Source organism: Triturus cristatus, chromosome 9 (assembly GCF_964204655.1).
Source record: "Triturus cristatus chromosome 9, aTriCri1.1, whole genome shotgun sequence".
NCBI lineage: Eukaryota > Metazoa > Chordata > Amphibia > Caudata > Salamandridae > Triturus > Triturus cristatus.
In genome coordinates, this window is record NC_140592.1 from 33,929,582 (window position 1) to 33,957,126 (window position 27,545).

At 47.1% G+C, this 27,545-nt stretch overlaps 1 protein-coding gene across 2 annotated transcripts in view; it reads left to right on the forward strand.

Annotated features, from left to right (window-relative positions):
- Positions 1-27,545, forward strand: part of LOC146797317 (phosphatidylinositol 4,5-bisphosphate 3-kinase catalytic subunit gamma isoform-like) — a 132,735-nt gene that overhangs the window by 76,082 nt on the left and 29,108 nt on the right. For both annotated transcript variants that reach the window (XM_085624316.1, XM_085624317.1), the window contains 4 exons: positions 3,175-3,269; positions 5,826-5,972; positions 7,654-7,744; positions 8,962-9,095. In XM_085624316.1, coding sequence (XP_085480442.1) covers positions 3,175-3,269; positions 5,826-5,972; positions 7,654-7,744; positions 8,962-9,095 — 467 coding nt within the window. The remainder of the gene's footprint in view (positions 1-3,174; positions 3,270-5,825; positions 5,973-7,653; positions 7,745-8,961; positions 9,096-27,545) is intronic.

The window sequence follows — 27,545 nt, forward strand, 5'->3', positions numbered from 1 at the left end:
CTGAAGAAGCAGTTGATCGAGTGTGTAACAGGTAGGTCTGGCAGGTGGTCGATGGATTTCTTGAAAAGTGTTCTGCTTGTTTGATTGTGTTTGTATAATACTTTGCTGTGGCTGATGTGAGCAGCTGTCTGGGTGCTGTTCTCAGGGACTTCAGTATGGTGAGGTTATCAGAAGTTCAGTTTTCCTTCCATTTCCTTTCCTGTCTGCATATGGAGCATTACTTGTCTGTGAGGTCATTAGATTACAAGAGGGTTGAAGGCATTGGCTTGTACAGGCATATTTTTGTTGGATGGTGTCTGTTCACACAATGTAGCAACAAAGCACGGAAGTTGTTTAGAAGGATGCTAGCATTTGACATGGACTTGGCAGCGCAAGAGATTAGGTTGTCGATGGAGAAGTCTTTGAAGGAACTGAAGGTTTGGTGTTCTCATTTGGGTTTGTCTCAGTTTGTTGGTCGGATGGTGAGATAGGCACAGCAAGGGGTCGGTTCAGTCCTGTAGTATGGGTAGTTTGCATTGGTTAATGTGTAATGATGAAATGAAAAACGTGAGGATGTGGCCTTTGAATTGTGTTGGCTGGATGATGTGTTGCACCACATTTGGTGTGTTGATAAGGCTGAGGAGAATGTCTCTTGAGTTTTATTGAGCCTGTATTGTCTGGGAGGCTGGAATCACCCACGAGGGTCATGTGGGGGTGTTGGATGGATTATGAGTTGTAGAGAGTGGGCAGTGGATTGCCAGTATCTCCAAGGAGTTGAGTGTCACTTGCTTGCCTAGGGAGAAGAACCAGAATGACTCATGAATGAAAGCGAGGCCTCTTCCCTTCTTATGTGTGCAGTGCACGTGATGGATGCTCTAGCCTGTTGGAAGAGATCTAGCATGTGCAAGGATGTGCGGGTGAACCATGTTTCAATTATGAAGAGGATGTCAAGCCTGTGGTAGGTAATGAGGTCTGTGACGCCTGGTGCATGGAGTATAGCAGAGCAAGCATTGCTGAGCATGATTTGGACTGTGTGCTCTGTAGCTTGAGGGTGTATGTATGGTAGTTAATTAATATGTACGAGGTTGGATCTATCGGTTTTGAGGATGCTGTGTGAGAGTGTTTCATCTTGGTCTGGGTGCAATTGTCAGGTTTGGCAGTTTTGGGGTGCTGGGTGAGGCACATGGTTATATCTGTGGGCTTCCGTTGAACAGGATCTTTACCCCAATTCCCTTCCCCGCCCTACGAACACCCAAACAAGCAATGCATTTGTCTGCGTCTGCCCTTGCTGGGTAGGAGTAGTTTTCCCTCCGGTCACTCACGGCTGACCTTTACTCTGTGTGCCAGAGGGCAAAAAGGTAAACTGTCTATGTTCCATCCATTCCGCTCATGACAAAGGTTGCGCTCTAAGGAGTGGTGCTTGCCGTGGGTGAAGAAAGGAAGGTGAGTGGCAGCGAAGCAGCACAGGGCAGCTTGTGGCTAAGAGCAGCGTTAGGAATATTTCCTCACTGTTACACAAGGCTCCATTTTATCATTTTTTCTTTTAAGTTTGACAGGTAATCTTTTAAAAACAAGCCAAGTTATAAAGCCTTTGATTTCACACCTAGGTGCACCTTTATATATAGCACAACTCTGCACTCTCTGATGGCAAGCAGAGGTGAGTTAGCCTCATTAAGGGCCTGGTCTAGATCTTGGTGGACGGGTTACTCCTTCCCAACGGTGACGGATATCCCGTCCACTGAAATACAAATACCATTATATCCTGGGGGCTTTATATTTTGGCGGATAGGATATCCGCCGCCGATGTGACAGACAAACCCGTCCGCCGAGATCCAACCCAGCCTCTAAATCGTGTATTCTGCATTGCATACTCCTCTTGGGAGCTTAACTTGCTTTTTGGCTGACTAGCTCCACATCCGCATAAGTTCATGTTTCCCTCAATCCTAGAAGTCTCCCTCACAGGTGACTAAGACACCTCTTTATTCTAGGACAGGGAAATTGACCAGAATATTTTCTGCACCACCTCTTATCTGGTTTCCCAGATGCTGGTGACCATTTTTAACTCAATGTTACATCACCACCCAAAGTCTAACTCAAACTCCCAGCATGCAATGGAAGGTCACTTTTGGTACTTGGTAGACTGAAGACTCAAAGAACCTATCACTATAAAGTTGTATTTTTGTCAAGAACGAAACCGTTTTAGGTGCCTGGCCCGGGTCTATGAATTTAAATGTTCAAGGAAGCAGATCAGGTAAGTTCATGGGCAGTGATTAAAATCATGACTTATATAAACCAATAGAAGAAACAAAAGAAAACACATCCTGTCACTCCAAGGCGAAGGAAGTTATTTAGAGTCTGGCAGACTGGGCACCGCGACACAAAAGTGGTGGAGTACCATGTCTCCAGACTGTCCGTTTGTCTGCTCTATTTAGAGTCGGACTGTCATGTCTCCACCAGGGGAGCTCCCGTTGGCCAGTGGTGTAACAATATCCCCCACATCCTCCGCGTGCGAGGGAGCCTCCCAGCTCGAGGGGGGCCCCTCCAGCACTGTGCACGGTCAGCGGGCCCCAGGCCTGAGAGCTCCTGATTGGGTTCGGAGAGGGGGGGGCCCCCTCTATGTACTTTGCAGGGGCGCCTCCTCAAGTTTCGTTACAGCTCTGCCGCTGGCACTGCTGGTGGGAACCTTGGACGGGCGGTCCCTCGGACCTGGGCCATCCCACTGATTACCTTAGATCGCCTGACCTGTTTACGGTGGACCTTCTGAGGCACATGTTTCCTTTTCAGGAGCAGTAAGAAGTGCCTGATAGTTCCAAACAGAAACATTAATTATCCCCACACCCTCGGGGGAAACTCCCAGGGTGTCAGGGCATTAGTTTTAGATTTTTCTGAAACAAACTAACTCTTTGGGAGTTTATTTTTGAAAAACAAAAAAGTTTGCGGAGCATCCACATGAAACACGGCTGTCGCTAGGTAAAATGACAGTCCCTTCCCAGGAGCCGCCGTAGCTCATCTGAAGGCACAGAGATCTCCGCAGGAAGGCTGAGATTTCTAACTATGGCGGCGGTCATCGGTTACGAGCTACGTCATCCAGGCATGACGACGCACTGCTGCCCACCACGAAATAACCGCTGTATCTAATTCAGATATTTTGCCCATGATTTAACGTTGTTCATTTTATTTTTTGTTTTGCCATAGCCAACTCCCAGCTTCAAGAAATGCTGCTGTCTGCAGATCTGCCTAAAAACTTTCAAGTGCCCTTTGACCCCCGGATTCAAGCAGGGGAAATTCTGGTAAGAAACTGTGAAGCATGTGACTGGTGTTTTTCAAAAAGGGGGGGGGGCGCTCTTTGGTTCTCTTTTTGCCTATACATTTGGAGGTCTGGCTGGAGGCAGCCTCAGTGGCCCCCACAGCTTATGTCATGAAAATATCATACATGTAAAAGGTCTTTGGGTCAGCCCCCTCCAGCCATAGCTTGTTTTTGTAGCTCTCCATCGTCAGGTGGGGTGAACTACAGAAGGGAACCCAATCAACACGCCAAGCATAATAAGGCGTTGACCTAGTCGCTAAACGCATTCCATGTTCTCCTTCAAATCTGCCACAATGATTGGGACTTCCCAAAGAAGACTTTAGTCATATTGTGTACATGGATAAGTGAGACGACATTTGCTGCTGCGTAGAACAACAAGCATTGCAAAGGCAATAGATCTCATGAAACCTATTAGCTTTCTCAATGTTCCTTTGCCTAGATGGCAGCCATGCATACAAGCGCATGCAGCTACTGCGACCATCTTATAACGATGTATCCTAAAGAGAAAGAAAGTTTTATGATTTTTTTTTTATGCTTTAAGAAAAATCATTAATACATGGCGAATGGGAATGCGAGTGTGGTGGTTATCTGTGAATGATTTTTGTTAAGTCAAAGTAATGTTATGTAGTGAGAAAAGTTCATCACCTGAATACAACCAGTAAATACCCGACTCTGGTACCGTTCACATAGGAATCCAGGACCACTCGTAATGAGGGCCAAGGTGTCCCAGTACAGCAACAGACCAAACAGGGAATGCTGAAAGCCTGATCTGGAAGCAAACCCTTCCGGCTCTTGAGAACTTACCATCGGCCACTTTCTTGTCTAGCACTGCACGCACATGTATCAGAGACGGGGTACCGACAGTATTCATAAAGGATACCCTCAAGAGTGCAATGTGTTCTAATGACAGCTTCCTTCGTAGGTACCTGAAGGGAAAATTGACAGATCTGCCCAAGCCAACCAAATGAAATGAATCCACAAGAAAACAAAAAGTCTTTGAGTGTTGGAAGTCTTCTAGCCCAGAAATGATGCCGCACTCCATTGGGCCACATTCTCAGCCAGGATCAAAACAAACCTGTGCAACAACAAGGCACCGGGCAAACTTAAAGGAATCGCCTGCAGGTGATATTTTACTATGATGGCCACACCAGCTGATGTATTTAAAAACCCTAAAACTTCAGGAAGACCTCCAGCTATTTAGGGGAACAAGATACAACTTCTTACAGACACTTGAATGCAAAAGGGTGGAGTATCACCATGAGCGACAGATGTACCTGCGACACGGTGATCAAAGAATTGCAGGAACACATCATTCGTCTGTGCGCTATACAAGCAAATCTTCAAATGCAAAGCTCCAATTCATGAGTATCTTCACAATTGTAGGGTAGGATGAAATTGATGTTTGCCTGACTTTCTGAACAGAACACAGACATCAGTGAGCGAGTCATCTTCTTTTTGAGAGACTGTTGGAAGAAGAGACTGCAGATCCAACAAACTGACGAGACACGGACAAAAGGAAGCAGTGGTCCACTTGAGGGACCCAAAGAATAGGGTCTGCTTTGTCTACGGTTCCGGCTGGAGAAACAGACAACATGATTGCCAACAACTCAAGCCCTGTATGTCCTTTGGACGGCGTTATTCATATGTTCTGATGGGCGCTCCCTTGACGCCAATGACTGGTCTAACTTTCTAAGAGGTATGCCCGCCTCAAATCCCTTCGCCTTATACCAACTCTTAACCCTTCTCCTTTCACCCCTTCTTTTACTTTTGTGCCTGTAAAAGACACATCAGTTGTGAAATTGACTGCGCACTACAAACTGTGAAGCATCCACATGCACCTCTCATCGATGCCACAACTGAACAGTGTCCCTCAAGGTAGGACACTGGAATATCAAGTCTGAAACACGTGTCACAAATATCATATCAAAAATATCATAACGGCAAGTATCTATGGGTAGGTAAACGTTTACTATACTTAACTCCAGATATATGTACCTTGCTGATATATGCCTTCTAGGTACATAGTTTATGTAGTTGAGACTAGTAAATCTTTGCTACTAAATTCTCACTGCCACAATAATTTTGTTGTTGATAAATTTGCTGTGATATTCTTGCAAAAATATTTCTCTAGTCGATATTCTGACTCTCGACCGTCTCTCTAATAATCTTCTCTGTCGATATTGCGAGCGAGTTAATTGGAATAATAACAACTATTAAGAAGGGCTCTTCAAGTCCACCGATATCAGTGTGGCCTTTTCAGGCCATCCTTACATAGAGGAATTAACTTAGAATGAACTTTCTTCAGCCTTGTTCAATCCCTTGACTGTATACATGCAATAAATTATTCAGTCATTTAATTCAAAATTGAATGTTCAATATAATCTATTGCATTCATTTAGCTGTGTGGTTCCTCTCTACTGCTCTTCAGTCCTGTTGTATAATCACTCATTTAAAAGCAATGTACTGGCTGTTCTGAATGACTTTGACTTTACATTAAAATGTATTTTTTGTATTTAGGAAGTTATTCTTTTTCTCCCAGCTGGACAAGTGCAAAGTGATGGCGTCCAAGAAGAAGCCGCTGTGGTTGGAGTTCAGTTGCGTCGAGTCGGACTTGGTCGACAGCCCGCCAATTGGAATCATCTTCAAACATGGCGATGATCTTCGACAGGATATGATTATCGTCCAGGTGATGAGGATAAAAGGGGAGGGCAGGAGCAGGAATGTAAGCCATGAGAGGGTCGCAGGAATTCAGGAGGTGGGCCAGAGCAGCAGAAAATCAAGGCATGATATGGGAGCAGTAAGTCTGTTGATGTGGTGTAGGAGGAAATCAAGGCATGATATGGGAGCAGTAAGTCTGTTGATGTGGTGTAGGAGGAAATCAGGGCATGATAAGAAAAATTAGAAAATAGCAGAGAGACTGTTTTACAGGCACGGAGGAGTGAAGGATGGGGTGGATTACTCACCGTGTTAGAGACCTACACTGTGACACCAGGGAGCCTCTTACCTGGTGAAACGCAGTGTATGAGAGTGATGCTCCTCATACTTCTGGCCCGTCTCTGATGCTTCACTCAAGGTGCAGAGGTAAGCTCATTTCGTAGTTGATTTAGCAGTGCTATAATAGTACTACTCGCATACTTCAAATGCTATTCACTAACCAACACGAGGAGACTTCCACCTTCAACCCTCCTATTTTTTCTTTCCAGAGATCTCTGGCACAATGGCGCTGGCCACTGTGCAGGAACACTTATGTTGAGTTGAAAATGTGGGAGGGGTGGTGGCAAAAGGAAAATAACGAAAAATTGCATGGATTTAGGGAGGGATAAGGAGGGAGTGAGGGAGGGTTAAGGAGGGGCTTACAGTTGGACATGCACCGACTCACAAAAGATTAACCCCATTGCTATTCACAAAATGCACTTCTAAAGTTACTACAGCCAAGAAAGGAACCAAAACAGTCATGAATGTTCTCCACCTCAGCCTTGGAGTAAGACCAGCTCCACACTTTGGGACTGATCTAGATCTAGGCGGACGGGTTACTCCATCACAGCGGAGATGGATATCCCATCTGCCGAAATATAAATCCCATTATAGCCTATGGGATTTATACTTCGGTGGACGGGACATCTGTCACCGTTGTGATGGAGTAACCCGTCTGCCGAAATCTAAATCAGGCCCAAAGCCAACGATTGGTACCGAAACACCCTCCCATAGAAAATAATGGAGACTAGGACTTAGAATATAATCACATAGGAAATAATGTTAAAATAAATTCACCTATTTCGACTCTTAAAAAATATATGTTAATTTTATTTAATATTTAAAAAATGTTTTAAAAGAAAACAATATTCTATTATGCACTGTTTTTGTCCATTTCATGGCCACTGTGATAGTCACAGAGGCTGAGAACGTGAAAAGGACAATACCCCCATGCATGGTAAGAAAACTCTCCGTTCCTCATGGACAGAGCTTTTTGAATTATGGAAATGACCCCCTCCCCCCCAGTTTTGAATTTTGTTTTAATAAAATAAAAGTATTCAGGGCAAAACGCCGCTGCAGGGGGGCCGCCCAGCATTGCAATTTTGTGGAAGGTGCTCCTGCAGTGTTGACCGGAGAACTTACGGTGGATAATCCTGGCCAATCTTTGCCATATACATAATGAGCCCCAGTGCTTATGGACCTATGTGTTTGCTGTCTTTGTTTTCCTAATCTGTGATTTTACATAGAATCATTTTGCACTAGTCGTAATAATTCAGTATTTTCCCACTCCCTTTATCTATAATGCTATATTCCAGATATATTTATTTTGAAATATGTATCTAAAGCGTGTGTATCCTTCTCCTGTGTGGTGACTCGTCTCCTTGTGTTTCCAGATGTTGGTCATCATGGATTCCATCTGGCAGGAGCACTCGCTTGACCTCAACCTGGTGCCCTACGGGTGCATTTCCACCGGATACAAAATAGGTATGATACCGTAATGTTCCTAGTATCTGCACAAACCCCTTCCGCAAGAGCCTGAGCTTCATTACCCAAAGTTCTAGGAGTGCCAGAGGTGACATCATACACCCTTCGATGATGTCTCAGCATCAACCACTTGGTCCAGCCTTTGCTCTCCACAGAATTCTATTTCCTGCTGAGGACCCAAAGGAAGGGTAGGGAATGGAAACATCGAACACACAAAAGGCGATGGGAGGATGCTTGCAATATGTCAAACCACTGGTAATCGCTCAGGGTAGCATTCCAACCCATCGTTCTTTTGCCCACACACAACCTCAGTCTGGACCCAGCTAAGGGTCAAGGCTGATTTGCATATGGCTGGGGTCACTGCAGTCTTTCCTGAGACTGCTGTTGATACTGCCTAAGGTCGAATGAGTATTGACTGTAGATAGAAGCCATGTAGGAAAGGAAGTCAGATAAGGCAGGAGCTGGGGGTGTGGTGAGGCTCAGTTTGTCAGGCAGCTGTAGGTCATTTCATTAGACTAGTTGGCTACTTCGATCACACCGCCATCTTGAGGTGAATGCACACATGGGGGTTCAGTGGGCTTCGCCATGCACTACTACAAGTACACATGTGAATTCACACATACGCCTACAGTCACATACACAGAAGTACAGATAAACTCCATGAATGTCCCAGACATAACAGAAGCCTCGACTAGAGGGGTGCACTTTGGGTCCCCCCTTTGGTCAGATCACAGCTCTGACGTCTGATGTGAAAAGGGGGATCCTTGGTGAGTATCCAGGACTGCCAGGCTCACTGAGGGAAAACTACACACAGTGCCATCCTGAAATGTACAACGGCAGAGTGGCACAGCTTCATAAAGCCATGCAGAGAACTTTTGCACTAACTGCCTCCAATCACAAATGTTTGCACACAAGGATACCCACAGTCAACTGTAAACCCACCTTTACGTAAACATAAATGTACAATCACACACACACACCACATTCTCACAGGGACAAAGATAGACAAACACTAGTCTACTGACCCTCACGGTGCACACAGAGGCAAACATGCACACACACACACACACACATGCAAACAGATGTAGACACACAGACACATCTGCCCACTCATACCCAGGTTGGGATTTGGCCTGCTTTTAAATCCATGTGTAGACCATCTGCTGAGAGTCCCAGTATGGCGGTACTTTACTAATCTGCTTTACGCCCCCGTGCAGGAATGATTGAGGTCGTCAGAGATGCCCGAACCATCGCTTCTGTGCAGAGAACTAAAGGGGCGACGGGGACCCAGGTGTTCAAGGACGATGCGCTGCACACCTGGCTCCGCACCCAGTGCCAGATAGAAGAAAAGGTGAGCAGGTGCATGATGGGGGCTGATGGAGTGCACACCAATGGATGCATGGGTGGGGAGTGGGCATCCTTTAAGAGGTCATCCTAAAATGCCTACAAGCTTTACACTCTGGAAGAGAGAAGCCACCTGATTTCCTGTCATCTAAAGATTGTCATCTTCAAAAGAGTTCTTCTCTAATATCCCAGGGCAGCTATCGCTGTTAAGTGAAAATCAACTTTTGAGTGCAACCCAAGCATGCACAAAGTTGCAAAGATTTTATTCTGCAAATTTTTGAATGTTGCATAGCTTACATAGCAGGTAAAAAGGCTGCAAAATTAATTTTGGCAAAGAGGTAGGGCAATCCCTTGTAAATCAGATTAATAGACCATTTTCACCTTTCCAAATATGAGAAACCCAACATCTGAAACCACAAATCTCAGTAGGTCAAGTGGAAAAAAGAGACTGGATAACTTCCAACAGGTCCAGGTGGCTGGGGTGTAACACAAGTACCTGCAGCCCCAGAGGCACAGGGTGGGGCAGACATTAAGGGCTCCCAAGCTCTTCTGGGGGCCCCATCCAGGCCAGGGTCAGTGAATATCTGTAAAATATGATAGACTCATGGTGCACGCAGAGGCAAACATGCACACACAAACTCATGCAAACCACTTTGCCCTGGTATGTGTAGCATGGATCAAGTAGAGCCCTTTGTGAATGAGCTGTGACGTGAGCTGGAGCAGGAAACAGCAAGCAGGAGCGGCGAGCGGCAAGTGCTGTCGCCCGGAGGCCCTGAAAACAGCCCGAATTGGCTCTGAAATCGGCACTGAACTTAACGGGAACCTGCAGCCTCCCCTACCCGCAGCCCTAGGAGCGTGGGGCTACTGACAGTGGCTATCCCGTATTGTCTGGAGACTTTGAGGCGCGGGCTGGTAGGCAAAGAACAGCAGCACCGGAAGCTAAAGCTGCGGCACAGCCCGACCTCGCGGAGGCGGCTGGCAGTAGGCCGGTGCGGCTTGCGAGTCGGAGCGACCGCTTTCAGTCTGCCTGCCTTGCCTCCTTACCTTGCCTTGCTTCACTTTGTTCTGCCCTTCTTCCTCCTCCAGCGGTGGGCGTCCACCCGAGACCTGCGTTGGGAGTCTGATCGGCGCAGCCGCGCGGCAGCCGTGGAGCAACGCACACGAGTCGTGTGTTACTGAGGCAAGCCGAATTAAACCAACCTCCGGCTTGCTTCGGTGTGTCTCGGCTCCAGGGTTGGCATTGGCGGCACCACAGCTCAACCAGATAGGTCAGCCATAGCCGCAGTGAGTTGTGGTGAGTTGCAAGCCGTGCAGCATCCGCAGACACCATTTACAAGAGCAGGGAGCAAGCTGCAGAGGGTCCTGTGGATACTGCCCGATTTTGCGGAAGCGGCCACCATTAGGTCGGTGCGGCGTGCAAATCGGTGCGGTTCTCTTTAGGAATAAAGGGGAAGGCAACTCACTTCGCCATTTGCTGATTTTCTTTGATCAATACTGCCAAACCCTGCCAATCCCTGCCAATCCCTATTCATAAATTCGTCAGCGGGCATGAGATTATCATCCTAGTCATAACTCCATCTCAGTCCACCTACAAACGTAAGCCTGGTCCTGGCCAAAGCCCCAGTTTGTTAGCTGTCCCTCGTCTCTCTGTAAGGTATAGCACAGCGGTAAATGCAGCAGTTGGCGACAGGCTACTGGACAGAGTGAGAGTTGAGAGTTGGAGTTTCTGGGTCTGGTCTGGAGATAGCGGACAGACAAGCGGAGAGTGTAGAGCATAGGAGAGCAAAGTGGATTGGAGAGTGAAGAGCTTGACGTGGCTGGAAAGTTGAAGCGCATTATCCTGTTCAAGCGAGCGGAGGCAGGAGTCTGCCAGGCAGGCACCAAGCCCGGAAGCCCGAGCGAGATGACATCTAGAAAAGTACGTTCAGGGAGAATGCTCTCCTCATCACCAAGTCAACCTCATAAATTAAGAAGATCGTTCAGCGGCACTAGACAACTACAGCAACTCTGCTATAAACCCCACCCTGTTATAACTGTTTGTTTCCGAAAGATGCCCCAGATTGCTCCTGAGGTGGCAGCAGTGGTCCAAGAAGGTCAAACCATCGATTTCCATCCTGCACCATCTTCTTCATTACCTCTCGTGGAATCACAGGGAACCCATTGTAGTCTTGCTGGGTGCCAGGTGCAGTTTTGTGAAGGGGCCCGGGCCCAGATATCTGAAAGGGTGGAGGATGGTTTAAGTGAGCAACCGTCTGACGCTCCCCCTGTGCATTTTTGGTCCCTGATCCTCCTGTCATCCAGCAGAACCAGCCACACACTTCATTGAACAGGACAAAGCAGCCAAAGCAGTCAAGGCCAGACTGTACGACTGAGGTTACACCTGCTGTTTCACCTGCTCGGGGGGCACCCATAAGGGATCAAGCGAGGATGGTGGTTTGGATGATCACCTGGTTGATGTTTCTCCGATGGTGGAGAGGGCAAAGTTTTGTGAAGAACCAACGACAGGGGAAGACTTTACACTCCCGGATATTGATATAGAAGCCCAAATAAGGGACTGGTGAGACCATCAGGACCATATGCACAACGATGATCACTTAATGAGCTGATCCAGGAAAAAAACACTCCAATCGTAAGCTCCTCCCCTAGGCGTCTTTCTATGCCTTTTTTATATTGCAGCACAAGTCATTTGATTGGTGCTTCTATGCAGTCTGCCCACAATGTATTCCTGCCTTGCTCACAACCAAAATGGGGAAATGAGAGGGATGGTGTGCCCTCAGAATATCTTGTCTGTATTGAAGTTTTAAAAAATTCTATTCCATTAGAACAATCTGTATTGAGTTCTGACCATATATTGGAAATGATCTCTGTAATGCCATTTGGAGTGCAAAAGGTAAATAAGTTCGACACTACTAAACCTATGTCTATGCTACACCCCCAGATGGGAGAACGGGCAAATAATAGGCCAGTACTAGTCGCTCCCTCGGGAGAGTCGAGAGACGTCGCCGTACAAGCAGGAATGCCTCTCTTTTTGGTGCCCCCCATAGTTCCTTTGTGTAATCTTGAAAAAGAAGAGCTTTGTTTAAGCACACTTCTCATAACCAAAACAACTAGCACCCCTCTCAGCTGCAAACTGATGTTCTCAATCCCAAATCTCCCTACGCGCAATGGCAACACCTTTGCGACCACCTTCAGCAATGGTACAGTCCTGATCCAAGCCAATAACGACAACCCTGACTCATTTGACTCCCTGTTCCCCACATTACGCAACGCCTTCACTCATTTACATATTCCCACTCAAACAACTCCCTATCCCCCAACCGACTGACCCCCCTGGAGAATCCTCAAAACAACCCCAAAACACACTCCACAAACTTTTCCCCCTCCGACGACACCCTCTCCTCCTCCTCCACGTCCCCTGACTCACACAATACACACCTTTCACCCATAACAAACCCGAGGTACATCTCCTCTGAGACTGTACAATCCCTTATCGACCTCCACTGCTCCCCCCCTCTACACGAAACTATTACCTTCCAGCAACGAGCGAAACTGACCCACAGTCAATAGCTCCGATCTCTCTCCTTTCACAGTCACTCCAGAAGCGGACGCCTGATTCACGACGTGACTATCCACACCACTTGCCCATGGCTCTCGCCAGGGACAACATAGGCAACATTAACACTGTGAGCCACACAGTGTTAATGTTGCCAATCCATCTTGATCAACTCAAAACAGAACGCAGGAAATATTAACATCAAAAATGAAAAAATGTCCTTCTTCTGTGGTGCACTAGACAATGCCAAAAACCGTCCCAAAGAACTCTTGGATCTTATTAGACAACAAACTTCCAATCCCCCCTCACCTCAGTGTAGGCTTCCAAAGACCTATGTGACAACTTTGGCAATTTCTTTAGCGATAAAATCACCAAGATTGAGCTCTCCCTGGATGACCACCTTCGTCCACCCAGCGAAAGCCCGCCGCATGGCAAAGAAGAAAACAACCCTCTCAGGCGCCCCCATACCAACTGGAAGTCGTTCAACCCCATCTCTTAAGCAAAAATCACCTTGATTACCAGATCCAATCCCTCATCACACATTGCGGATCCTATCCCTGCCCAACTGGCTAAAAAGCTCAAACACACCCTAGCCTCGCTCTGGACCAAGATTATAAATAGCTCCCTGACAACCGGAATCATCCCAGACTGTCTCAAAATCGACCAAGTCACGCCACTACTAAAAAAAACGGGCCTTGACCCAAACTATCTCAATAACTTCAGGCCCGTATCCAATCTCCCATTCTTAGCCAAAATCCTAGAACGATGTGTTCTCCTTCAACTAACCCAACACATGGACAGCAACACCGTTCTAGACCCTCACCAATCTGGTTTCAGAAAAGGTTGCAGCATGGAGACAGCAATCCTGAATGTCATAGATGACGTCCACAAATCACTCGATATGGACCAATGCTGTCTGCTCATACTCTTGGACCTATTGGCAGCCTTCGAAATGGTAGACCACAAATTGCTCATTAATGTACTCCGAGAAAGAGTTGGAGCGGAAGAGGTGGTCTTACAGTGGTTTGCCTCCTTTCTGCAGAACCGCTCCCAAAGAATAAAAATTAAAAACTTCACGTCTGACCTACTCCCCGTAAGCGTGGACGCCCCCCCAAGGATCAGTTCTCTCCCCATCTCTATTCAACATCTACATGGAGCACCTCACCCCCATACTCAAAAAAGCCAACATCCCCTTCCACCTCTATGCAGACTGTGAGAAGTTGGCCTGATGTATGATGTCACTAGTTCTAGTGTTCACCTTATATCAGTCCAAATACCCTTATGGTGATTGGTTGTAAAGTCAACCTTATAGACCAGCTATCCTAGTGGTAGCATGGACAAGAGCAGTATTAGGCTAAACTCTGAATGGCATGTGAAGCCAGCTGTGATACCATATATAATCCCTTGAATACCAAATGAAAGGACACCACAACAGATATATATATAAAATAAAGTGTATTTATTCTAGTCAAACCCTCAGCACTCTTTATGAGATTAGAGGTAAGTACAACACAGTCTTATTTAAGCATACATTAAGTCACACAGGTAAGTAATACCGTTAGGCCCTAGGGGCCACGCAAACCATATACTAAGTAAGTGGTATAAGAACCACTGTCACGGAAATAGAATAGGCCTAGGCCTAGGGAATCGCTGGGGCTACACTACACTAGCGTTAGTTAGGAAGTGGGAGGCCCACGGGATTCGTGTGCAGAGTGGAAACACTCACGCGTAATGCGTAAAAGTCAATAGCAATAGTACAGTTTAGAAAACGGTAGATTTAGGACACTTCCGGAGTAGCTAGGAAGTTGAGACTTGAAAACTAGACACTAGGATAGTCACTATCCTGATGAGCACCGGAGTACCCAAGTTACCTAGCCCACAGGCTGCGGGTGCATAGGGGTGAAGATGCGTCGTTTTCGTCGTCGACTCCTATGGATGCCTGAAGAAAGATGCTGACAGGCAGTCAGTGAAGAGTGTCCGGTGGATCCCAAGCCTGGGATCAAGAAGAGAAGAAACCTGCAAGCAGAAGGGACAGAGTCAAGGTCACTAGCCAGTGACCACGGGGAACCAGGAAGGAACCAGGCGATGTCGTGAAGATTGCAGGTGAAGGTGAAGCTTGTCGCTGCAGCCAGGAGGACCAGGAAGCGTCGAGGGCGACCAGGACCAGGAGGCGAGCTGTCCCACGAAGGCTCTTGCTGTCGGCGGCGTCGAAGTTGGACTAGGACTCACCAAGCCTTGGCAAGCGGAACCCACGAAGAACGGAGGACTTGCTTCTGGTGCAGACCAGGAAGGTCTGGGGTGCTTCTTCTTTGCAGAGAAGCGGGAGCCAGTCTGGAGGAGCCAAACCAGCGCAGAAGATTTCAGGGAGCGTCGTCACAAAGGCTACCAGCCAGCGGGCAAGCAACCGGACAGACGCGGCAAGCAGGAAAATGCAGAAGGGCCCCACGCAGGACTCGTGGAGTGTGAGGGGCTGATCTTCGGTGCAGATGGTGCTTGGGGTTGGGGCTTCTCAATCCCCGGTGCACAACTTCGAGGGTGCCTCAGAAGCTGCGCTTTAAGTTACTAGCCACTTTTTCCAGGTAGCCGGTCCCACGTCGCTCGTCGCCTCCACGGATCTCAGCTTTGCTGTGGATGTGGATCAGGGTCGGAGAAGTCTGGAAGTCAAGGCTCTGGTCGGGCTCTGCAGTCGGTTCCTCGTAGAACGTGGGCAAAGCAAAGGGTAGTCTCTTGATGGTGCCTGTTTGCACAGGGTAGCCACTCCTTGGCTACAAGGGAGATTCTTCAGTCTTCTTCTTTCGTCGAATGTCAAAGGTCCAGAGTTTCTGTTCAAGTTTGCAGGTTCAGGATAATCTAAAGTCTTGAGGCCCAACTCCCACTCTTATACTAATCTGGGGGGCTGGGACACCTGCTAGGTCACGCCTTAGGGGTGGGACCTGGGAGGGGGTGGTTACACCCACTTCCCTTTGTCCAGTTTCGCGCCAGAGCTGGGGCTGGAGTGCCCCAGCGCCGGTTTGAACTGGACTATGCAAGGAACACCTTGTGTGCCCCAGGCATGTCTCATTCCTTTCAGCCCACCCTGCCCCAATACACTAAAGGCTGTCTGGGGAGGTGCTAGCACCTCCCCAAGCAGGAAACCTATTGTCCAGGCCTCCCTGGCTGGGATCACTCCCAGCAGCAGGAGGTCAGACTTGTGTCTGTGGCAGCAGCATCCATTTTGTGATGCTGAGGCTTTGGTTAGAGTTAAACAGCAAAGTAGGATTTTAACATGTCTCTCCCTCTAGAAGGGAGGAATAATATCCTCATCACCAGAAAGGGTATGGGGGTATTATTCCAAAGTGTTAGACACCTTACACGACATATTTCGATAAAGCCAAACCATAGTTACCATAACCGTCTAAGATTATAAGGCACTTTAAGAGTATATGGTAGGCTATATCATAGAACAGCTATAAGGACATGGTTCCGAAAGCTGCAGACAGGCTCAGCTCATGCTAGAGCACCATCTCACATGTTACCAAGCACTCTGCCTCCAGGATTGTTAAGGCCTGCCATAGGAGTGACTGATAGGTACACATGTGTCTATATATAAGGGTAGATATAGGCATACTATGTCTAAGCAAGGGGTGATTACACGACCTTGCCCCAGCTGAGTGATCAGCCAGTTGTGTCTGATTGGAAGGCCAGACCAGGGGTGGCATAATACATGCTGCAGCCCCTGGGAGGCCTAGGGTACACCTATGCCCTGGGTACCTAGGGTACACTGTACAGGGTCCAATAAGGTGATCCTTACCAATTGGTTATGTACCTAGGGTACATGGGGTCCAATTTAAACAGAGAGCAGACAGCCTGAGACCCTGAATGGCAGGATCTCAGGCCAACTAAGTCGAAAAATCAGCTAGACACTAGGCAAAAAGTTGGGGGTAACCATAGTCAGATATCCACCTTCCTACACAACCCCCCCCAAACGAAAGGAGATAAGGCTGGCCTTGACAAGGTAAGCCTCTATTGCCTAAGTGGCCATATAAGGAAGAACCAGCACTGGCATGGTTACCCCCTGTCTCATGGTCCACTAAGCAATCCCTCATCCTAAAGGTATCATAGGGTCTCCACCATAGGGAATCTCTACCTTGGGTGTGTCTTTGCAAAGTAAAAGGCTGGTGTTGAGATGGAGTACTGAAGTGAGTGTCCTCAAAGTGAGGCCTCAGCTTCCTCCAATCATCCTCCACCATGGATGCCTTTCTTTCTTTCACTGAGTTGCACTGTGCTCTCAGGGTCAGCCTCTGGCTACCTAAAGCTGGAGGCTGGGTCCCTTTTGTGGGCTTACTGGAGGGACAGGTCTGGTTTGGGGCCCTAAGGTCCCAGGTTTGCCTGTGCCCAACAGAATCCCTCTGGGGGAGGTCCCTAACTACCTGTAAAGGGGATCCCTTAGGAATGTTTTTACCCATCACCTGGCTAGGGCTACTAGCCAGGCAATCCTCATTCTTTTGATTGGGGGGTTCTTGTGGACAGGGGCCCTCTTGGGGTCCACTGGCCTCCCTGACCTCTGCAGCCCTGGGCTGACTGAGGCAGGGTAGAGAGAGGCAGGCTACCTGCACCAGACTGGGTCCCACCTTGGAAGGGGCCACTGACATCAGAGGCTCTGCCAGGCCAGGCCTGGCTACCTCTGGGGCAGTTCCTTCACAAGGGGTGAGGTCAGATCCCTGAGGAGGCTGACCTTTTCCTAATGTCTGGGGAGAGGGAGACTTTTCTTCCTCCCCACTACTCTCTGTTTGTGTGGAGTGATCCATAGTTTCAGGCTTCACTACACCTATGTCAGTCTGAGTATGGGCTGAGACCATTACAGCCTTGCCAACCTTTTCAGGAAGGCACTCAGTTTGTGTTTGAGCTGTGACTGTCACAGCTCTGCCAATCTCTACAGGGAAGTCTGTCTTTGCCTGGGCTGTGGCTACCACTGCCCTTCCAACCTTTTCAGGGAGGAAATCTACTTGGACAGGGGTTGTGACTGGCACAACCCCACTACCCTTTTGTGAAAGGCCTACCATTTTAGAATGGGTGTCTTGTTCAACTCCAGCCCAAGCTGAGAGTTCTAAGTCATTCCCCAGTAAGCAGTCCACAGGCAAGGTTGGAGACACTGCCACCCTTTTAGGGCCAGTGACCCCTCCCCAGCTGAGACATACCTCTGCCATGGGATGACTGTTCTGTTTGCCATCAATGTTAGTTACCTGGTATGAGAAACCAGGCAAAAGCTGCTCAGAGGGAACTAGCCTATGGGCCACCATAGTGATGCTAGCTCCAGTGTCTCTGTAGGCCTCAGCTTTTCTACCATTGATGTAGGGCTCCTGTCTGTACCTACCCAATGTGTTGGGACAGGCAGTGAAGTTGGCAAACCCCATGCCACCATCACAGACAAGAGTAGCTGCTGTAGGGGAATTGGCTAAGCCAGGATCCCCCTGTGTTCCCCAAGAAAACCCAACCAAATTTTGGGGGGCACTCCCACCACCTGGGGGATTACTGCTGACAGTAATAGGTGGTGTGACAGGAGTAGTTGGAGGAACAGTTTTGTTTTTAGCCCTTGGGCAACTGCTGTCAGTTTTCAAATGCCCAGGAGTTTTACACTCATGGCAGTAAGGCTTTTTAACTGTGGTAGAGGAGGGAGCTTGGGACCCACCACCCTGTGTGGAGTTTTGGGGCCCTGAGGAAGATTTCTCTTTTGCTTTATCCCCACCCTTCTCTTGAGGCTTGGTGGTATCTTTCTTTTGGTCACCACCCTGATTTTTAGGCCTAATCCTGGTCCTGACCCATTTATCTGCCCTCTTTCCCAATTCTTGGGGAGAGGTCAAATCTGAGTCTACCAGGTGTTGATGGAGAAGCTGGTTCTGACAATTACTAAGGATCTGCTCCCTCATAATCAAGTTGTACAATCCTGTATAGTCCTGCACCTTGCTGCTATTTAACCAACCTTCCAAAGCCTTAGTGGCACAATCCACAAAATCAGACCAGTCCTGTGTCTGTGTCTTCTGGGTGTCTCTGAACAACAACCTATATTGCTCAGTGGTTAAGCCAAACCCATCTATCAGAGCACTCTTCAGGACTTTGTAATTGTTTGCATCCTCATCACTGACTGTGAGGAGCTTGTCTCTACCTTTGTCAGAAAAGGAGAGCCACAAGATAGCTGCCCACTGACTCTGGGGAACCTGCTGTACTTTGCAGGCCCTCTCCAAAGCAGTCATCCACTTGTGGATGTCATCCCCATTCTGATATGGGGGGACTATCTTGCTTAGGTTTCTATGGTCATAAGACCTATCCCTATCTCTAGGAATGTTGCTGCCACCAGTGGGTTCTAACCCACTTAACTTTTGTTCTCTAGCCAGAGCAAGCTTCTCTTTGGCAAGGGCAAGTTCTTCCCTCTGAATCCTCAGATTAGCTTCCCTCATTCTGGCTTCATGCTCCTTTCTCTCAGGGGAAGTCATTCCCCTGTGAGAGGAAGCATTAGAGATGTTAGAGACATGGGAGTGGATGGATTCCCTTGAAGGGGATCTGTCCCTCCTGCTTCTCTGTGTAAGCCTACTTGGGGGTCTGTATGGGGGGACCCCATGCAAACTCCCATGTAAGCTTAGGTTAGCCTGGCTAAGTCTTCCTACTTGGCCCTGGCTGTCTACCTCTTCATCTGAATTCCCATCTGACTCCTCTGTGGTGGGTAGACCCTTATCTACAGCTATGGCACCATACTTGGCAGCTCTTTCAGCATCATAGGCCTCCAGAAGCTCCACTAGCTGTCTAAGGGTAGGGTTGGAACCCTGTTTTAATCTCCTGGAGGTACACAGTTGTCTCATCTCCTGGAAAGTGAATGCATCATATCTAGAGGGAACCTGTCTAGGATTCTCCTCTCCTGAGGGAGCATCAGTGTGATCTCCATTCAGGGACATGATTCTAGTGAGGGTGTGGTGTGTGCACCTACCTACACTAGTTGTATCTACTAAACCTCTCTAGTAGTTGTAGTCAGGGTGTGTTACTCCCTTCAACCTACAACCACTAAGTCCAGTAGGACTTAAGTATTATAATCTATGTTATATGTACCTAGACAATATCTGTGTGATCTTTCAATTTAGTATCTTAAGATTACAATGGTATTACAACAGCAAACTCAGATCCCAACCGCTGCTCACCAATGTGAGAAGTTGGCCTGATGTATGATGTCACTAGTTCTAGTGTACACCTTATATCAGTCCAAATACCCTTATGGTGATTGGTTGTAAAGTCAACCTTATAGACCAGCTATCCTAGTGGTAGCATGGACAAGAGCAGTCTTAGGCTAAACTCTGAATGGCATGTGAAGCCAGCTGTGATACCATATATAATCCCTTGAATACCAAATGAAAGGACACCACAACAGATATACATATAAAATAAAGTGTATTTATTCTAGTCAAACCCTCAGCACTCTTTATGAGATTAGAGGTAAGTACAACACAGTCTTATTTAAGCATACATTAAGTCACACAGGTAAGTAATACCGTTAGGCCCTAGGGGCCACGCAAACCATATACTAAGTAAGTGGTATAAGAACCACTGTCACGGAAATAGAATAGGCCTAGGCCTAGGGAATCGCTGGGGCTACACTACACTAGCGTTAGTTAGGAAGTGGGAGGCCCACGGGATTCGTGTGCAGAGTGGAAACACTCACGCGTAATGTGTAAAAGTCAATAGCAATAGTACAGTTTAGAAAACGGTAGATTTAGGACACTTCGGGAGTAGCTAGGAAGTTGAGACTTGAAAACTAGACACTAGGATAGTCACTATCCTGATGAGCACCGGAGTACCCAAGTTACCTAGCCCACAGGCTGCGGGTGCATAGGGGTGAAGATGCGTCGTTTTCGTCGTCGACTCCTATGGATGCCTGAAGAAAGATGCTGACAGGCAGTCAGTGAAGAGTGTCCGGTGGATCCCAAGGCTGGGATCAAGAAGAGAAGAAACCTGCAAGCAGAAGGGACAGAGTCAAGGTCACTAGCCAGTGACCACGGGGAACCAGGAAGGAACCAGGCGATGTCGTGAAGATTGCAGGTGAAGGTGAAGCTTGTCGCTGCAGCCAGGAGGACCAGGAAGCGTCGAGGACGACCAGGACCAGGAGGCGAGCTGTCCCACGAAGGCTCTTGCTGTCGGCGGCGTCGAAGTTGGACTAAGACTCACCAAGCCTTGGCAAGCGGATCCCACGAAGAACGGAGGATTTGCTTCTGGTGCAGACCAGGAAGGTCTGGGGTGCTTCTTCTTTGCAGAGAAGCGGGAGCCAGTCTGGAGGAGCCAAACCAGTGCAGAAGATTTCAGGGAGCGTCGTCACAAAGGCCACCAGCCAGCGGGCAAGCAACCGGACAGACGCGGCAAGCAGGAAAATGCAGAAGGGCCCCACGCAGGACTCGTGGAGTGTGGGGGGCTGATCTTCGGTGCAGATGGTGCTTGGGGTTGGGGCTTCTCAATCCCCGGTGCACAACTTCGAGGGTACCTCAGAAGCTGCGCTTTAAGTTACTAGCCACTTTTTCCAGGTAGCCGGTCCCACGTCGCTCGTCGCCTCCACGGATCTCAGCTTTGCTGTGGATGTGGATCAGGGTCGGAGAAGTCTGGAAGTCAAGGCTCTGGTCGGGCTCTGCAGTCGGTTCCTCGTAGAACGTGGGCAAAGCAAAGGGTAGTCTCTTGATGGTGCCTGTTTGCACAGGGTAGCCACTCCTTGGCTACAAGGGAGATTCTTCAGTCTTCTTCTTTCGTCGAATGTCGAAGGTCCAGAGTTTCTGTTCAAGTTTGCAGGTTCAGGATAATCTAAAGTCTTGAGGCCCAACTCCCACTCTTATACTAATCTGGGGGGCTGGGATACCTGCTAGGTCACGCCTTAGGGGTGGGACCTGGGAGGGGGTGGTTACACCCACTTCCCTTTGTCCAGTTTCGCGCCAGAGCTGGGGCTGGAGTGCCCCAGCGCCGGTTTGAACTGGACTATGCAAGGAACACCTTGTGTGCCCCAGGCATGTCTCATTCCTTTCAGCCCACCCTGCCCCAATACACTAAAGGCTGTCTCGGGAGGTGCTAGCACCTCCCCAAGCAGGAAACCTATTGTCCAGGCCTCCCTGGCTGGGATCACTCCCAGCAGCAGGAGGTCAGACTTGTGTCTGTGGCAGCAGCATCCATTTTGTGATGCTGAGGCTTTGGTTAGAGTTAAACAGCAAAGTAGGATTTTAACATGTCTCTCCCTCTAGAAGGGAGGAATAATATCCTCATCACCAGAAAGGGTATGGGGGTATTATTCCAAAGTGTTAGACACCTTACACGACATGTTTCGATAAAGCCAAACCATAGTTACCATAACCGTCTAAGATTATAAGGCACTTTAAGAGTATATGGTAGGCTATATCATAGAACAGCTATAAGGACATGCTTCCGAAAGCTGCAGACAGGCTCAGCTCATGCTAGAGCACCATCTCACATGTTACCAAGCACTCTGCCTCCAGGATTGTTAAGGCCTGCCATAGGAGTGACTGATAGGTACACATGTGTCTATATATAAGGGTAGATATAGGCATACTATATCTAAGCAAGGGGTGATTACACGACCTTGCCCCAGCTGAGTGATCAGCCAGTTGTGTCTGATTGGAAGGCCAGACCAGGGGTGGCATAATACATGCAGCAGCCCCTGGGAGGCCTAGGGTACACCTATGCCCTGGGTACCTAGGGTACACTGTACAGGGTCCAATAAGGTGATCCTTACCAATTGGTTATGTACCTAGGGTACATGGAGTCCATTTTACAGAGAGAGCAGACAGCCTGAGACCCTGAATGGCAGGATCTCAGGCCAACTAAGTCGAAAAACCAGCTAGACACTAGGCAAAAAGTTGGGGGTAACCATAGTCAGATATCCACCTTCCTACACAGACGATACACAGATCTACCTAGAAACTTCCTCCGTTGGTAACATTTAGAGACTAAACGACACTCAAAGAGAAGTCCAACACTGGTTATCCCTCAACCACCTGAAACTCAACCAAGACAAGACAGAAATCCTTCTCATATCCAACAAAGAGCAGACCCCTAAATCACAGAATGCCTAAAAACCATTGATGCTCTCAACTGCAATCTCATTCCTGCAGACTCCATAAAATCACTGGGACTCACTCTGGACCCATGCTTAGACATGGTCAAACATATCAAGAACACCGCAAAGAGCGCATTCCTCAACCTAAAACTACTCAACAAAATAAAACTCTTCATCCCTCCCAACGACCTCAAACAGGCCACACAATCCCTGGAATGCAACCCTCATGGGCACTGCAAAATCTCACTTAGCTCCCCTTCGATCAACTCTAAATGGAGCAGCCAGGATGGTCACTGGAGTAAAGAAATATGAACACATCTCTCCCGCTCTCAGGGAGCTAAAATGGCTCCCAATCGAAATGCGTGCAAGCTTCAAAACTGCTTGTCTCACACACAAAGCTCAGCACACTGGCAAACCAGCCTACTTGGTCACCAAACTCAACAAGGCCGGTCAGACAAGGATTCTCAGGAGTACTAACACTCTACTTCTCATCCCTTCGAAAACTCTCAAACAAAAAACTTTATCACGCTCCTTCTTCGGTAAAGCACCCAAAATCTGGAACACCATCCCAGTCCATATCAGGACAAACCCCTCCTTCATAAAATTGAAAAGCCAGCTCAAAGACCTCTACCTCAACCAATCTCTTCCGAAGGGATAGCTGGTCACCAACGCAGAATCTTGCCCATTGGAGTTTATAGTCATGTTGATAAGAAGACTTTTACACCACCTACCTCTTGACTTGCTCCCTTGTTTTCCTCCCCGAACAGGATTCGTCACAAATCAATGTGTTTACTATTGTGTTTATATTGTTCTACTTTGTATTCGATTGGTACATGACAAAAGGTTGTAAAGTGCTCCGATACCGATAGCCAGCGCTATATAAAACCCTTAAAATAAAACACTTCCCTCTGTTTAATAAAGGAAAAATAGGGGGCACCGGAGAAGCCAGGAAAACTAGGGGCCATGCCAAGCAAAATAAGCAGGTGGGGAGGGGGGAGGCCATAATTTCATCTACCACTGAGGCGCATTCCTCTATAAGGGAGGACTGAAAGCAAAGCAGGGAAGAGGAGTGGCCCAGAAATAAATCATAAGGGGGAAAATATGAAAAAGAAATATAAAAAAAAGACGATTTTGTAAACGAAAAGCGTCAAAATTGCATTTTTCCCAGATCCCCGAAAGCCAGAGGTATATTCATATAATAATGGAGGAGGGAGGTCCTAAATCACCGCTAGTAGATGGCAATCCAAGGGAACTCACCACAGCGTTTACGGTATCAGCTGGGAGATTGGGGGACTCTGGACCAGTAGTATCCCCACCAACCCGGATGTCGCAGTCCTTCCAAGCAATCCATCCCTCCTTGACTAACGAGATGGCTGGTTCATCGGGAGGGGAAATGCGATTGGCATGTTGGGTTCCCTTGCTACAGACAGCGTCTGGGGTCCCTGATTCCAAGGTGGATGGTAACCTAGAGGGGGGACCCCAAATACCAATCATCACACAGGCTGGGTTGAATAGAATCCTCATAGGGACCACATCTCCATCCAATAGAAACGAAGATGCCCCAACCTCCAACACTGTCTCCGACTCGAATATTCAACCTTATGGTGGTGCACAAGCTGTTAGCTTTACCGATAGGGTCCCTTTATGGATCCCCTTGAGGGACGCTTCAAAGAATATTAGTGGGGTACAGACTGCTTCATCTCCTGTTGTGGATTTTACCTGGCTATTTGATAATGAATCCATTCCGGTAAACAGAGGATTCATTCTTAGCTTATTCTCTGAATTAGAGGCATTAAAGCCGATAGCAAGCAGGGATATTTTAAATGTGATGATTAATGTATACAACACCCTTCCCTATTCTAGGGTCACTTTTGGTTACTTGATAGTGGCCAATTTGGTTTTGCAGAATTGTGAGCATTTTTTCAAACAAGGGCTTGATATAACATCTGTTATAGAATATGAGGAATATCAAACTGTGGGCTCTACAAGTCAGCGCTTGAAAGTTCCCAGGGCCGCTAATTCAGTGGCGCTGGATGCCACTGAATCCTGGGCGCTGACACTGAGTATTCTGTGGGTAAAACCAAAGACATTGTGGTTTCCGTGGACAGGAGGGGACGTTCAATACATTTTGTGTCTGGTGTGGCAGTTGCTCCTCAGACCCCGGACATAGAAGATGAATCGGCCCAGTGAAGTTGGGTTGCAAGAGCCATGAATAAGACCCATCCGGAAGCAGAAAGGGGCACTCCGTTGAGGTAGCCTGGTGGGGCTACGTTTGTCCTGGAATATGGCTGGTCTGGGACCCAATGAAATGAAACTGAATGCCTTGAAAACCATGAGCCCTTTAATCATATGGTTACAAGAAACATGGTCCTGCAAAGAGGTTGATTGTGATGGCTTCTTTGTTTATTCCTGCTATGCTAAGCGTTCTGAAAGGGGACACGCCAGTAGGGAGGTCTCTATTTTGCTTAAGAACTCCATTATGCTTGATAGCATCAGAAGTTTAAATATTGTTATCCTAAATGGGAGAGTGCCTGCTGACAAAATAGCACATTTTACTTTTCACTCTCACCACATTCAGAGCCTTTTAGACTATGTGGTTGTCTTCTATCAAATGTTCGGGCGCATGAATATCTTTTTGTTCTCCCGTCGATATGGAGCGACCATATCATAGTGAGTATGACAGTGGCTTTTGATCTTCCCGTATTGGATCCGGGGATTACTGGACAGGGCATGGCTACTTTTAATAAAGTAAATGGTCGGTCCTTCTGGACGCAAAAATAAATCTCTGAAGTAGGCTCGATTGTGAAGAGGGCTTATGTAGAACAGCAGGGTCGTGCTTAAGCCAATATTACACAGTTCTTTGAGGCCCAAATGGAGAAGATACGTAATTTAAGCTCTAAATCTCCCGGACCTTGTTTGCACAAACAGGGTATGTCCTTGTTGATATTTTTAAATCAAGCAATTAACCGCCTTGTCCAGAAACAGTATCTACAATTCCTCACAGGTCGGCAGCAGGAAATTAATCTCCTTAAGCGAGTAACAAGACACTGTAAGCTTAGTGAAAAAAGAAGGGAGTTTGATGCCAAGTGGATTGGGCTGAGGGAAGCCGCAAGGGCCAAAGACTCAAGAAAGTATTGGCACTCGATCGCGGAATACTGTTATTCAAGGCAGAGGGCTCTGCCTATACCGATCCCAGAAAAAGACTACATTTCCCTATCATACAAAAATAACTGCCCAGTTACTCCTGCGATGACTGATGGGGTTAAATCTTCTCTTATCGAATTTGGCCCCCCGTCAGGGGAGGGAGTGGTAAGTTACATAAAGAATACTAGATCTTCCGGCGCACAAGTGCTGGATGGAATTCCGATTGCACTAATTAAAAAGGAGTCAGCTGCATGGGGTGATTTTTTTAGAGCCATTGTTTATCTATTGTTTTCTAATTAATATATTATTCCGGTGTTCACAGAGGGCGCACTGTGAACACCGGAATAGGCGTAGCAAAGTATTTTTACTTCCACTGAAGCCTATGTAGGGACTTCTACATGCCCGTACCCGACGAGATATCGTGGTCAGTAGAGAAACAAGCTTGATAAGGTTTCAGATCAAATAGTCATACGCCAGTAATAGAAGGATTATTACCCTAACATTGAAGCTCTTCAGACTCGGAGGAGATAATTTTAAGGTGTCTACATACCCTATGTGAAGGGCTTATATTGGCCACAGAAAAACAATTGAAGACCCTCTGATTGGAGATAGATTGGAATAAATTGCCAACCATTAAATATTTTCGTTTGTATTTGTAACGAAATTGGGACTCCATTTAATTTTTCCTGAAGAAGGTGTTGGCAGATAATCTAAGCCCACCGAAACGCGTCGATGCTTTTAAAAGAGAAAACCACATAAAATCATTGATTACTGGTTTGGTGACATGTACAATTGAAAACTATATTTTTAGGGTCACCTTTGATGAATCGTTGGTTTGGTGATTTTTCTCTAATCAATAGGACATAATTGTCCTTTTTTATTGTGTTCCCAATTTGTATATTGTGTGATGTTTATCAATTTATAATGTGTGTAGTGTTTTTTTAACAATATATGTATAATTGATCAATAATGATGTATGAGACACTGATTTGATTAGACTGTTATTGCTTCATAATTGGCTATATAACAATAGATAACATATACCTTGTATAGTGTTTAACACAAATCAAATAAATATGGTTTTTTATTGATATTTTTCTTCTTCTCAATTGTTTTGATTGCATTTGTCTTGCCGGTTCCCATCCTACTAGTGTGCAAGGTGTATGGATTGTTATGTATCTCTGACAAGGAGGTTCTATTTGTTTGACTAAGGTCATTATTGGTACCCCTCTCCTTTGTCTTTTGGGGTCCCTCTCCCTTTTTAGACGAATAAACCACAGCCTTATCTATCTTGGAATATCCCTCACGGGATCAGAAGGCTGATACTCCTACTGAGAATCAACTTGCTGCCCCTAAGAGAAGTTACTGGCATCTGGGATAAAATATCAAGAGAGAAGAGAATATCTGAAATGTGTAATTTGCAAATCCAAGATCTTAATCATGTCTTATTTGTATGTACGAAGCTGCAAAGTGCCAGGCATGTTCTTAAAGCCATTTTATATCAAATGTAATATTCACTCTGCCCAGGAGGCCCGTTCTTTGGTTCTGTCTCCTCCGAATGAAACGGTTTGTTATAACATATATCAATTTTTAAAAACATTTCTGTCTATTTATTAGGTAATTTTTAATAGTAATTTTATTCTTATGTTATAACATTTGATGGTTGGATATTGGATATTCTCATGTAT